The sequence below is a fragment of the Mytilus californianus genome, unplaced genomic scaffold (genome assembly GCF_021869535.1).
Source record: "Mytilus californianus isolate M0D057914Y unplaced genomic scaffold, xbMytCali1.0.p SCAF_11, whole genome shotgun sequence".
NCBI classification, from domain to species: domain Eukaryota; kingdom Metazoa; phylum Mollusca; class Bivalvia; order Mytilida; family Mytilidae; genus Mytilus; species Mytilus californianus.
In genome coordinates this window covers 45,542,769-45,558,388 of record NW_026262593.1, presented here as the reverse complement: position 1 = coordinate 45,558,388, position 15,620 = coordinate 45,542,769, and the positions used below count along the sequence as shown (strand labels likewise).

General features: G+C 32.0%; 1 protein-coding gene across 1 annotated transcript in view; it reads left to right on the top strand.

Moving 5' to 3' along the window:
• The window catches only part of LOC127720927 (uncharacterized transporter slc-17.2-like), a 207,951-nt gene extending 192,984 nt beyond the window's left edge, over positions 1-14,967 (top strand). Inside the window, exons 9-10 of the mRNA XM_052227663.1 lie at positions 13,748-13,838; positions 14,791-14,967. Of these exons, the coding sequence (XP_052083623.1) occupies positions 13,748-13,838; positions 14,791-14,967 (268 nt within the window). The remainder of the gene's footprint in view (positions 1-13,747; positions 13,839-14,790) is intronic.
• The last annotated feature ends 653 nt before the right edge of the window (positions 14,968-15,620 follow it).

Sequence of the window (15,620 nt, the reverse complement as noted above, 5' to 3'; positions counted from 1 at the left end):
GTATATAAAAAGAAAAATATGATTTACATCCGAAAAAAAGCTACATCTATAGCTTAATACGAGCCCGTTGTCTTTTCCAACAATGAAACATATCACTTTAATTTTTTAAAAAATGAATATACTATTTTTCTATTTCAAAAGCACAAGTATAAACAAGTCTACGTGTTTTTCTCTGTGCATTTTTGTTCGAAACAGTCTAAATGAGAGAATTCTAATTTTTGTCAATCGTAAACAAAAGAAATTAATTGAGCAAGATTTATTCATCGAAAGATTGTTATATGATTGATTTGAAAAGAAGCTAAATAAAGGCAACAGTAGTATACCGCTGTTCGAAATTCATAAATCGAATGATAAAAAAACAAATCCGGGTTACAAACTAAAACTGAGGGAAACGCATTAAATATAAGAGGAGAACTACAGAAACACAACATTAAAATGTAACACACACAGAAACAAACTATAATATTACAATGGCCATTTTCCTGACTTGGTACAGGATATTTTAAGAAAAAAATGGTGGGTTGAACCTGGTTTTGTGGCTAGCCAAACCTCGCACTTTTATGGCAATGTTAAATATAACACTAAAATGACACCATTACATGACATGAATACAGTTCAACATTACGGACAGAGAATTACGCAAATAAACAATACAATATAGTACATTTAGACTAAACTGTTATTTAAAAATAATATGAAGTTTGTCTTTTCTGTGTAAATAAAAAAATGCACCAATTTTAGATCACTGAATTTTGTTTAAATTATTACAAGTCTGGCCCTCAATTGTATAGAGAAGATTGATATAAATGGAAATCTTTAATAAATCTGATGGATATAATACAGAGCTTTGAGACATTTACTTTAAATTTTTAACTTTTTTAGCAAACTTATTATATTTTAGGGATGTTATTGAAATAAATGTTGGAGACTTCATGACATCACTCATCATGCTCAAAGTACTCATGTTTTCTTTCATAACTTGTATAATATAATTGAAAGTTCAGCATTGTTTGCCATTGTTTGAATACTGAATTGTTTTATCAAATAACGAATTAAAGGATATATGGGATATAAGCCAGAAAAAAAACCATCCAACGCAATTTAAATATAAAAAGAGGTTGTGGTATGATTGCCAATGAGACAACTCTTCACAAGAGACCAAATGACACAGAAATTAACAACTATAGGTCACCATACGGCCTTCAACAATGAGCAAAGCCCATACCGCATAGTCAGCTATAAAAGGCCCCGAAATGACAAATGTAAAACAATTCAAACGAGAAAACTAACGGCCTAATTTGTGTACAAAAAAAAAGGAACAAAAAACAAATATGTAACACAGCAACAAACGACAACCACTGAATTACAGGCTCCGGACTTGGGACAGGCACATACATACAGAATGTGGCGGGGTTAAACTAGTTTGAAGGCGCCAACCCTCCCCTAACCTGGGACAGTGTTGTAACGGTACAACATAAGAACGAATTATAAAATTAGTTGAAAAAGGCTTAACTCATCAGATGGATACAAATAGAAATACATCTGTTAAAACACAGAATGGATGTGGTTGGGTACTTGTACATCCCAACAACAAAAAGACACTAAGTACAGATCTGAGAGTACTCAGTTTGTTTGTAACATTATAAAAGTATTGCAAATTACTTGATTTTCATATTATGAAGTAACGTTGTAAATATGTATTTTTGTTATTTTCATGTCACGTATTATCAACCATATGATATATTATTATCTATTTCCGTTTTAACGTTATTATTTGCGTCTTCCTTAAGGCTACAGGTCTTGACTAGTACATGTAGTAGTATTTTATTGGTCAAAACCTTTCTATTTTTCCAGAATGCAGAATTTGATTGGGACAAATCAACTCAAGCAAAGTTACTGTCCTCTTTTTTCTATGGGTATATATGCACCCAAATTATTGGAGGCTGGTTGTCAGATACATATGGTGGCAGAAGAGTTTTTGGCATTGCTTTGATAATATCTGGCATTTGCTCACTTGTTACACCAGTTTGTGCCAGAACATCAGTGTATGCAGCATTTGTAGTACGTGTTATATTAGGACTTTCTTCAGTGAGTACATATATAGATCAAAAATGAAGGTTTACTGTATTTTGGATGCAAAAACACGACAGATGGTATATAAATAATCAAAACACGTTTTATTTTTAAACTTAATACATTTGTTTACGAGAAAGAAGACATGGAAACAGATGAATATTGATATCTACTGCATATTTATAAAAAAAATAAGATGTGATATGATTCCCAATGAGACAATTCTCCATCATAGACCAAATGGCGTAGAAGTTAACAACTATATGTAATCGTTCAATAATGAGCAAACTCATACCGCATAGTAAGCTATAACAAGCCCCAAAGTGACCAATGTTAAACAATTCAATGGAGAAAGCTAGCGGCCTGATTAATATACAAAACAATTAACGAAAAATTAATATGATATACAGCAACAAACGACAACCATTGAATTACAGGCTCCTGACTTGGAACAGGTACATACAGAATGTGGCAGGGTTAAACACATGTTTGCTGGCGTCAAACCCTCCTAAACATGGACAGTGGTGTAACAGTACAACATCAGAACAAACTAAAAAAGTCATTTGAAAAGGACATAACTCATACTCATAAGATCGATACAAAGCACAAACAAAACTCCCAAAACAACAAAAGACACAAGGTACATATCTGAGAGTACTCACAGTTACTGAAAGCAAGTTCAAAGCTAATAAAAACTAATAAAAAAATCATGTATCTAAGGCAAACATATCAATCAGTACACATCCAACATCCAATGGATTTAGTGTAAAGACGCCAATTAACCGTCAGAAGAAATCATGACTTTGTACAAGGCCAAAATAAAGGTATCGACAGATTGTACGACCGTGAAATTAATGTGCATTATGTGTAAAACTATAATATTTAGCTTGGTTTTAATTTACTGATAACAAAATCAATATTATACCGATAAAACCAATACTCAAAGATCTAATTACAGTGTTGAGTTGGTAACCGTTTAGAATACGTTTATTTAAAAGATCGATAAGTTTACTCGGATTTTATCTAAAATTACTGGCTTGGTAAACAACATCACCGTAAAAATTAAGATGTGCTATCCCGTTTGCTATCAGTTTTCTACAGGTACGACCAAACTTCCAAACAAAATATTTGTATTTATGGAAGAATTTAGTTAAGGTTTTAAGTAATGTGTGGTAACGAAACGCTTAACTTAATAATTTACCAATAATACATAGATTACGTTAATTGAAATCCAAAAACGTCACTACTGACACGGACATAGCGAACGAAATGGGCTATATAAACAATTTAACAATAGAGAACGAACAATCGTCCTATCTTTCGAGATCAAGATAAGGATAATTTTTAGATTAAATGGAATTTAGACTTGTCTTTGCTGAATTTGACCAGAAACTGTGATTCATAACAATATTATGAAAAAGTCTGCTTTAAATGGGACAAATGGTGCTGATAGGAATAACTAAAATCTGTCGATAAACTTTATTACCGAAGCATACATGAATGTGGTCAAGGAGAAACATTACAGCATTAATAGTTGCATTACAACTCCAGTAAGTTTATCTAGCATATTTACCTTTCTCATTAGAGAAGAAGGCTTTATATGAGTTGCAGCAAAACAATTTGGAATCAGTTTTTTGAAACAACCATTTAATTAAATAGGAACCTATTCCCTTCTACACAAAGATTAAACCAGTTCATGGGTGTGAAAATAAATAAATTCGTTCAGTATAAAACTAAAACAGTAATTTATAACGGTTACATGTTTGTAAGTCGATAATTTACAATGTCTGAATAATGATTAATTGATTTTTTTTATGTCTAAACGACATTTTAAACATAAAAAATGAAATGACATTGAGAATCCAGATTAATTACATTAGGTATAATGTCTAGACTTAATTATACAAGCCAAAAAATTGCTTTTTTTACAATTGTTCACCTTAATCTACTTAATCTAATCAAAATGAGATAATATAGAATACAGATACAAGTCAACATATAGAGGTCACTAGAACAAACGAAAACGAAATGTTGTACTCGATATACAACATACGAAACTTGTAGTTTTGTAAAGCTACACACACTTTGATAGAAATAGGTATCTTCATTTGAATGTTATTGGTCCTCAATTTCCACCCTTTATCATCTGAATAAATATAACTAAAAAAACCTTCCCTTTTCAACACTTCTCTAAAGACAAATAGGTTTTTAAGCTGATAACTTCATGATAATTTGTTTGAAATGAAAACCAAAAACAAATGGATAGAGTATTACTAAGTATCTTGCATATTGGTGAAGGTAATCGAATTTTAATTTTTCAACTATGTTTCTCCACGATGCAGTCCTTGTCGCAATCATCGAATCATAAATCTGCAAAATGTAATAACATTTCAACAATTTTCCATTTTCACAACTGCTTGGTATATATCCAATCCACAGAAACAGTATTTTGTTTTCGGTGTCTATTTCAAAACTGATCTGTTTATAATTAATGCAGTTTAAAAAATAACTTACTTGTAGGCTGTCCCTTTTTACAGCTGTCATCTAAGATTTTGTCTATCAAAGATTTTGAAACCTAATAGCATTGAAGGAAAAAATACCACTTTTAATAAATTTGAAACGGTTGAAGATTTATCTTAACCAACTCATCTCTAAAAGCCGTGTCTATAGAATTTCTTGCATGCTTGAAGACAAAGAAGACGATAATATGTCGAACATAAATTTGCCTCCTTATCATCCATGGGTAAAAGTCCCATGAATGGAAAGAGGTGTTCGATAAACGTAAATGGACGAACAATCTCCATTTCTTATACATCAGACTGTATCTAGTATCTGAGGCATATTTCCAATTTTAAATGATCACGAATATATTCCATTTTTGATAGTCTTCTTACTTTTCTTGTTATTACCGAATTGCTATTTGTTATGGGAACCTGTAATTATCTGAAGCAGAATTCATACTGAACCTTTCAAAAGAGAAAACAAAGGCATCTTGCAAAGTTATTTGATTTCACTTTCAGATACTAGTATATTGATGCTTCCCTTTCACTCAATAGCCATATTTCAGTGCTTGATCTCATATATCACAGTGATCACTAGATTAAGGATAATACCGAAATTAATAGGTCTGCTTCATATCCTGATCTTCTCCTTGATATTGAAAAAAAACATAGACGGCTTTCAACTTGAATCTATGACGTGAGGATTTCAACTTTCCAATTATGAACTTACTTTTTCTCAGCAGCAACATACCCTCTGCCGCATCGTATGGGGTTTAATGCATTATCATGTATATAGACTTACTAAACAAGGGTGTCACCCTGACACAATACTTCTCGTACAGAGTTATTAGGAAAAACGACTGAAATCGACGCTATGTATATACAAATTTTACGATCACCATCATGGGCCTCCACTCACCAGCAACACGTTTTTGCGGTCAAAGATCTTTAGATACCGGGATAGTCTTCCGATATGTATATTTACCGATTGTGTCCTATTCCAGATTGAGTCATATTTTGACTGAATGAAGATTTGCATTGTGGGTGATGCATACATACCGACAGTCGTTTACCGTGTCGACGCACCTTTTGGAATATATCTGATTCCCTCGGTTCATGTCATATACCGTTTTTGGCACTTTTGTGATGAAGATATGAAGTCTGATAACCTCTTTTTATCGTTTTTTTGTTGTTTGTTAGATATGATGTTTTCTGTCCTTATTTGACTAATTATTTTGATCGCATCCTATATGTCTCCTAAAATTGTTTGAACAATAACTTTATTATATTTGCAGGGAGTTGTTGTTCCTTCTGGAAATTCAATTATTGGTCGCTGGGCACCTCTTTTTGAAAAGAGCAAACTGACGTCTTTCGCATGCTTAGGTAAGGAAAGTATATGTATATCATGAGCTTGAATGCTAAATATAAAATGTCCAAGTGATAAAAAGTGTTTTGCTTTGTACATATTTAAGAATAATTCGATGATACTGTTTGTGAGGGTTCTATAACGGACCTTTTTGATGTAACTACCCAAGGGGCATTTATGTTCCTTAGACTCTGATTTCAAAATGTGTGCCTATATTTTCATTTTATATATTTTTTTTTTTTTGTCTGCGAAGAATAGTAAACAAACATGATTGGTATAATTAGCGACTTTAATAACTGTAAAACGTACAGATAGTATTCGAAATGACCAACATTTACTGGTATTACATTACAATCATTCTGTAATCATAGAGAGACAAAGACTTACCATGACATAGATTGAACCAGATTGAAATCTTTTTCCTTCGATATGTTCTTTATATAATACTCAGCCAAAGAATAAGGAAGCGTTAACAATTATATAAAGACATTAAGATAGTCTGAGGTCAAAATTGTTTCACAACTAGAAATTCTACAATACTTTCAATATAAAAAAAACACATAGTTTTTAATAAAGTTTTATTTATTGTCCAATTTGAGTGGAATGTTTACCAAAAATTACAAAAATGATCAAGCTTACTAAAATAGTATTTGCCAATATTTAATTGGTTGCTAATTTTAAAGAAAACATTGTCTTAATATGACAAATCTTTATTTCTGCACGAAAAAAAAAAATATTACATAGTATATAAAAGAAACAAATTCAATATTTGGATTTAAATAATTATTTTTAAGTAAAGACATGTACGAAAAATAGCCCTTTTAAGCATAAAAACTGAATTCAATAATGAGTTAACAGTAAATATTTAAAGGGGCATTAGTTACCATTTCGACAAAAATTTGAAGTAAGATTCTTTTTCTTTCAAGTATCAATATAAGTGGAATTTTAAAATATTATTTCGCTATACGATTTCAGTGTGACCCAAATTTGTCAAAATAAGCTCAAAAACATCGCTGATGTGTTATTGACTTGCAAGTCAATAATTTAATCTCATTTAATCCGTATGCATGTGACCTTCAATTCAACCCCTTAGCTGGAGATGGATTAATCATGTACTAGGCTTGTTCAGCTATTAAAAGGTAAGCATTTTTTCAACATTTATCAAAAATCGACGATTAACATATTTTTCAACCTATAATAATTGCACGTGCTCGCCATATATTTATATTTATATTTGTGTTTATATCGGGTTATATGACCGTCGGCAGTTTCTGGAGGTCATCTCCATGTGTTTTATATGTAATATATATTGGAATTTTTGAGTGGTAAAACACTTTTGACTAGAATCGTTTATAGTTTTATAAAATGTAAACGTTTTTGAAATTTGTCTTATATTTTGATTTTTTATGCTGTACGCATTCGATATACGTACGACTATACTTCCAAAAGAATAGAAAATAAGAATTCTGATTTGAAGTCAAATTTAAATGCTGAGTAATTCTGTTTTCAGGAGTGGCATTTGGTATTGTGATATCATTTATAACATCTGGTTACCTTTGTAAGCATGGATTTGACAATGGCTGGGGATCCATTTTCTACTTGACCGGTAAGTATTTATAAATAAGTGTATCATGTTTTAATTATATCATTGTTTTGTTATGCACAGTACACTTTTTAATATTTAATTTAAATCCCTATAATTATTATAAGCATTTCCTCATACAAATTCTCAACTATTGTTAAAAAAGCAATGTAAAGAAAATCAAAATGTATGAATCATTGCACAACAGTAAACCGAACATTACAACAAATTCTTAACATAGTCAAATCATGCAAGTGCAAAAAAACTGACTAGCGGATTTGCTCTAAAGCAACAGACAATTAAAGAGCTACAGTAATCAAGAAGATTGGCATTATTGAAAGAGAATAAAAGGACACGTATGGTTTACGTCAATGAAAAAGTAAATGTAAAGTAAAAAGAGTTAAGTAAATAGTAAAAACTATTTATTTCCAAAAAAAGTAGTGAATAAATGTTAACAGAGACTGCCTGCTTGCAATACTAGATTCTTTTAAGGACAAAAACATAAACATACGATTAACGACAATCATCATTGATGTTCCTAACTGGATACTCGATTAAAAAGAAAAATTAACTTAAGGTAACAAACAAACACTAAGGCAATCGTGTGATCGTCAAAAGGAGCTAGACCGGTAAGTGTCTCCTGCTATACATGCTTTATCTTTCATAAATATCCACGCTCAGTCAACATGAGTCATACTTGCTAAAGTTACGGATCAGACGACTACTCTGGTATCTGAAGATCTAAGACAGCCACAAAACTTCGCTAGTGAGCTGAAACACATTTTAAACAACATGTTGTAAACCCAGGTTTAACCCACCATGTTATTCGGAAAATCCCTGTACCGAGTCAGGTGTATAGCAGTTTCTTTCACTTTTTTCTGTTGATTGATAGAGTTTGATTTTGTCAGTTTTCATGGATTTCCACTTTTTGAATTTGCCTTAGTGTTTGGTATTTTTTCTACACTTTTTTCATTAAAACGATCTAAATTAAACAACGAGAGTTGATATCAAGCGATAACCAATTCTTACCAGTCGATAAACCTATTTCTCTTGTTATAAACATTCTCTTTGTGTTACATTGTATCCGTTGACTCCTTGATCTAGTATTTGGCACATACCAGTATGACGTCATATGTCCTGTTCCGGCATCAAACTTTGACATAATACATTTTTAAAAATGTTTTGAACGCTTCAGAATGTAATACAATTTGACAAAATTAAAATTTAGAGTGTTTCGTATATTAATAAAGAAATTACAGATCTCCGTTGCCCTCGGAGGAAATGAACATCATCGTATTGACCTTTGAAAGTCAATGACCTAACGAATAGCCAATGAAAATTTCGTTATATCATTTCATGATCCTGGATAAGCCAAAAAAATTAAAATATTTTTTGTATCACTGAATTGTTCACACATTAGTGTAGTGTGATACGAGAAATATCTTTGCATGCGAGAAATAGATAACCAGTCGCAACCAGAAGAGAAACGCATTTTAGACAACATATTGTATATTTCATTTCAGGTGGACTTACAGTTTTATGGGCTATAGCATGGTTTTTGATTGTTCATGACACACCGGACGAAAATCAATGGATTTCCAAAGAAGAACTAAATTACATTAAATCAAATATACAATTTGACACAAGCAAACGGGTAATATCTGTAATTGTCCTTATTAGTTCATTTTCCAAACATTTGTTTACTCACGGGTTTTGGTAAGGGTAATGTTGCTCAGTCTTCAGTTTTGTAGAATGTTGTTTTTCATTTCTTCGTTTTTCTGTTTTTGCAATAGTGTAGTCAGTTTTTGTTCGACTCATGATTTCTGTTTTCCATTAGGAATCTTCTGTCTCTTTGTTTTAGAAGGCTGTGAGATCAAATGAAAAAGAGGACATTGAAAACATTTTAAATTTGCGTTATTTGAGTGGTCATATGAGTGACACATGTTATTTGTATTAGGTTTTCCTACTTTTACAATATTTGGTAATATCATCATTATGTTAAGAATACAATGTAAGCGAGAGTATAGTGATACAATGAAACATTCTTCAGCACAGGCGTATCCTTAATCTCTAAAGCTAAATCGATACATATCATTGTCATTTTGCTTAGTTTCTTCTGTTACCTATTCTAACATCGGACTCGGACTTCTTTTAAACTGAGTTTTACTGTGCGTATTGCTGTTGTTTTTTCTACATTAGATAGAGGTACAGGGAGAGGGTTGCGAATTCACAAAACATGTTTAACTCCGCCGCATTTTTGCGCTTGTCCCAAGTCAGGAGCCCCTGGCCTTTGTTAGTCTTGAATGTTTTTTTTAAATTTTGGTTCATTTATATGTTTCGACTCTAGTGTGACGTTCATTTTCGCTGTCCTAGTACACATTTTTGGTTATGGGCCAGCTGAAGCCCACCTCCGGGTGCGGGATTTTCTCGCTGCGTTGAAGACCCATTGTTGGCATTGGGCTGTTTTCTGCTCTTTGGCCGGGTTGTTGTCTCTTTGACACATACCCCTTTTCCATTCTCAATTTTATATGACCAGCTGACTTTGATTGATACTTTCTTTTTTGGCTAAACGCATCGTTTTTTAAGTTTAACTGATTATTTTTCCCATTTTAACTTTAAGATATTAAGGGATCGATACTTTCATACGAAAATTTTAAAGTAACTAGTTATTTCTTCCTCCTGGCTGTTATATTATACAATGGATATATTTCATATTTAAATATCAGACAAAAACAAAATAAATCTTAGTACTGTTCAAAGATTCGGTCTAGACAAACAAGTTGCATATTACAATCTTATTTCCTTTCCGAGTTTTAGATTTATTGAAGGAGTATTGCTGCTTTAGAAAAGGTATTATCGTTATTTGTTTTAAAGGTAACGCTGACGTTATATCTTCGATAGTTTTGCGAACTCTATCTTGCCTTGATTGGTCGAAATTGATATTTGTTATTTTGTTCGCAGTCGACCACATTTATGTTCCATTTTGTCGTAGCAACAGACTCGTTATCAATTCTCAGTTTTCCCAATTGTGAACGTTCCATTGCTATGTAGCAACATTCAAGTAGCACCTGCATATGGAGTATATATCTCCAAGTTGATACGATATTCCAGAGCTTGCATTTCCTATCATGGTTTTCTTAAAAAAGGGTTGCTGCTTACAAGGAAGCTATTGAACCAAGAATTCCAAGTGGTGAAGTTAAAATCACCCATTTTACGGATGCCATCGCGAGTTGGTTGACCGCTCTGGAATAATGTTTTCATAGATGACGACCGATATGTTCCAATTGCTGTAACCACAATCACGTCCTGTTTTCCTTGAATATGACCTACCGAATTAAACTTTTCATCAGATTTGTACTAACATGACCAACACGATGAGTGCCACAACTGGAGCAGATCTGCTTACCCTTTCTGGAGCATCTGAGATCAAGCAAATTTTGGTGTGGTTCGTGTTGCTCAGTCTTTAGTTTTCTATTTTGTGTTTTGTGTACTGTTGTTTGTCTTTTCGTCGTTTTTCGTTTTTGCCATGGCATTGCCAGTTTTTTATCGACGTTTGAGTTTGAATATCCCTTGGATAACTTTCACCTCTCTTTATTGACTATTTCTGAAAACAGATGATCATCGGCTTTCTACATGACATGAACAACATGTGAAAAGGAACTACTTACTGAGCACTGAGTTCGGCCATGTCGTTTGTCAGGTGTGGTGTTGCTGAAGATTTCGTTTTCTCTTTACTATTTAGCGGACTGTTCTTTGGTTTTCCTTTTTTTTTACCAAGAATGTTGTCTGTCTTATCCCCATTGCCGCTTTTGGTTTCTCACATTACTAAGGATTAAAGTTATACTTCTTGGCCTCTGCTGTATTATATAACAAAACGTACAATTCAAAGGAAATAAAAAAAGAGTCTCAAAACCATTCTGTTGAAGCTCTAAACAGAAGGATGTTCATATTAGAACAAATGCTGATAGATACACGTACAATATATTTTGAATGTCTTCAGAACATCTCCTTAAGATTTCATTGTTTTTAAAAGAATTGCAATTTCTAAAAGACGTAATGATAATATATGATTTTCCCTTTAGACTGCTGTTGTTCCATGGTGTCGGATAGCGACTAATCCTGCATTTCTCGCAATTCTCGTAGCTCACTTTTGTGTAAACTGGGTATTATATGCGTTAGTAACAAGTATTCCAATTTTTATGAAGACAGTTTTAAGATATGATATTAAAAGTGTGAGTATTTATCAAAATTCATATTTAAATGTAACAGCAAAAATGGAAACGTTTTTGTGAATTGCTTTTTTTATGATTATTATATTCTTTATGTAAACTATGAGTTTTATTCAAACTTTGCAAAAAACAGTTTGAAATTCTAAATTTAACTTGGAAATTTTCGTCGAAATAATGAAACAAAACTTTTTTTAATAATGAAATTTGCCGAATATTCCGTGCAACAACTCACTTTTTGAATGCCTTGATACGGACTTCTTGAAAAATTTTACATATCTTCCAACATTTTGTGTTTTTTTCTTCTTCAGGACTACACGATTTTGGTGTTTAATTTTTTATAACAAAGCCGTAAAATAACAAATCTTATCACGCTTATGAGTTTTCTATTTCATATTCTATTTGTATAGCATTGCCTTATTTTATAAATTTCTCTCATATTATTATGGTTTGCATTTCAGAATGGAGCTTTATCGTCATTGCCTTTTGCTTGTCAAGTACTAACTGGATTCTTGCTCAGCCAATTTGTAGACTTCCTGCGTAAAAAAAGTTTAATTTCGACTACACTGATAAGACGCGTATGTTCCTGTATAGGTATAAAGTAATTATATATATCGTAATCATATCTTATAATAATCATATTATATGTGAACGGGATTTTATTTTTGGAATAATGACAGTGCATTATGTTCCATTAAAAATCTTACTTTTGATTAGATGACAACAATCGAGAGGCATTCCAAAATTAATTTTCATTTCCCAATAAAATCCTTGTACCACGTCAGGAATATGGCAATTGTTTTTCACTTGTTCCGTTGATTGATAGCGTTTAATTTTGTCTGTTTTAATGGACTTTCCCTTTTTGAATTTGCCTTAGATTTCGGTGTTTTTGTTAGACTTTTTCCCCCTGGACAACGTAACAACAATTTGTTATAGCATGTTATTTAATGGTTGTAGCATACAAATGTAAATACTCAGGTATAAGAATTGAATGCTTCTTTTATTCATTTTATTCATTTTTAGAGTGGTAAAGAGTTGATCGTGCGCATTTTTATTTTGCATGAAGCACTTCCGCTTCCGATGACTTCCCTTATATAAAAACAATAGGCAAGTGTTAAGGAACAGTTTAATACAAAACGCTATTGCTTTTTAGATTCACATTAGTGGTTAATCTTATATTTACCTCTAGTGTTTTTCCGCGATATGCTTTTAGTCAATTAAAAAACAAAAATTGTATAGTCATGCATATATTATAGTAATGAAACTAAATCGATTCTGTTATTCTGATGTTTGCTTTATTTTATCAGGTTTTGTTGGAAGTGGAGTGTTTCTTATAGGAACTGGTTTTACATCATGTGAAGATCGTGAAATTGCTGTAGTTCTATTGTCTTTAGCATTTCTGTTTGCTGGTTTCCACAATGCTGGATGCCTTGTTAACAGTATCGATATAGGACAAAAGTAATTAAATGAAATGTGCATAGAGCTTTCACTCGTATAAATATGTTCAGACTGTCGCTTTCTAAAATAGTGAGGCCATCTACAAATTATCTGCAAACGCTACAGTTGAAGAAAACAAAATATTATTGCTTTCACATGAACAAGAACATTTACAGTTCAGAATTTTGTCTGCAAATTTACAGTGTTTTATTTATATCTTCTTAATGGATTTATGAGATTTGAACATCGGTAAACTACTGTTGCCTCTAGCTTAGACTCTAGCCTCTGTCTTTTGTGTACGGTTGTTTGTCTGTTGGTCTTGAAGCCGTGGCGTTGTCAGTTTATTTTCGACTTGTGAGTTTGTATGTCCTTTGGTATTTTTCGTCTCTCTTCAACATAAACTATTATATCATTAACTCAATCTATAAAGAAACTTTAATATATCTCAACACCTTAATCTTATGATAATCCAAGAACATAAACAATAAATGTCAAAGCATAAACAAGTAAATAAAAGTTGCAAGAAATGTTTTTCGGTATAAAAGCTTACATATACTTCCAGGTATGCGGGCACCTTATTTGGGCTGACCAATACACTAGCTGCTGTTCCTGGCATGGTGGCACCAACTGTAACAAGTATATTAACACCAAATGTAAGTAAAATGATTACACTTATGCATGATTAACTACAAAAAGGAAGTAATCTGTAAGTACATACTGATGTTTCGACAATTCAATACGTATATTCCAAAAATTGTTTTTACAATTGTATGATCAGTGCTATATAAATAGTTGTAGCTGGCTCGTTACCATTAATGACCATTTCCGGTAAACTGTCATTGTAATAAACACATCAATAAAGTTTTTACTTGCGGAGAAAGCCGGAAAATCCGTAGAGACCCACAGACCTTATTGAGGAAATAAGTCAATCATTCAAAATTAAGATCGGAGTCGAACGAACTAGCGGGACATAGGAAAGTAAAATAAAGTATGAGAGGATACTATTTGTAACAAGAAGCACATTTTGCATTGAAGATATTTGATGGAATTTAAAGGAAATTTTCTCGAAATTTTTTGAAGTGACAAAATTTTGCAAATGCAAACCATACGTAAATTCTTGTATTGGAACTGGACTGCACTCTTTGCAATACAATTTTCACTTAATTGCACAAAAATACTGGACACAGAATGCGAAAGGTTTAAAAAAGAAACGTAAAAGTAACAAATACACACAAAAATGTATGTCAACTTGTCTGTTTCGACTTTTTTGAAGGGTACTCCAAATATAGTCATATTCATTATACCTTATACAAAAAAAAAAACAAACGAACAGTGAATGTCAACATGCGGATCGTGCATAGACCACTATCATTACAATGGTGTAAATATATATGTTACCCAGTCTTAATCCGTTAATTTCATGTCTGATTTATTTTTGTAACTGTCGTTAAGTGTACATCTTTAGTGATAAAAATGTTTAGAAATGCCCGATAATATTTTTAGAGGTTTCTAGATTCGATATTCAGTACATGCCTAGAAAGATATTATTCAAACCCTGAGAGATATCAACATGTTAGGGGTAACATTGATAGTTATTGTTTTTAGGATACAGCTGAAGAGTGGAGAAATATGTTTTATGTGTGTGCTGGAGTATGCCTGCTTGGAATTGTTGTTTTTGGATGCTTGGCAAGTGGAGAAGTTCAAGAATGGGCCAAAGAAGAAACTGAAATTAATATTGAAAAACCTAAAAATATTGATAAAAGTGAGAATACTAAATTGTAAAGTTGCAAAATGCTAATAATGATTTTAATTAAAAGAAGTTAATGTTGTTTGAAATAAAAGATTTACAGTGATCGATTCATTGAAAAGCAAATATGAACATTTGGTTATGAGCTAGCCATAAAACCAGGTTTAATCCACCATTTTCTACATAAGGAAATGCCTGTACTAAGTCAGGAATATGACAGATTTTGCCATTCGACAAGGGACTTTCTGATTTCAGTTTTCCTTGGAGTTCGGTATTTTTGTTATTTTACTTTTATATATGGCCAAGAATAACGATCGTTTGAAAAGGTAATACAAACTGTTGTACTGGCCCTCAAATGAGGATATAGAACAAAATTTCTATAAAACAAGCGTTCAATAAATAATAGTATGTGACACTGTTGTCCAAGATGCTCATTTTTCAGTGATCACATAGATTTGTATCCATGCATATGATATATTAGGTTACAAATTAAGTATTGATGTATATTTGAAAAAAAAATATTCTATTAATATTTTTGATTTTTAATTTCTATCTGTATTATTTGTGTACTTTTTCTTCGAGAATCCCATCAAAAAGAATAAAAGTTATAAGACGAGACACGCCATGGCAAGAGAATAAAAGAAAAGATAAGCTAAAGGGAGAAAAACATTACACTGAAACGACCAAA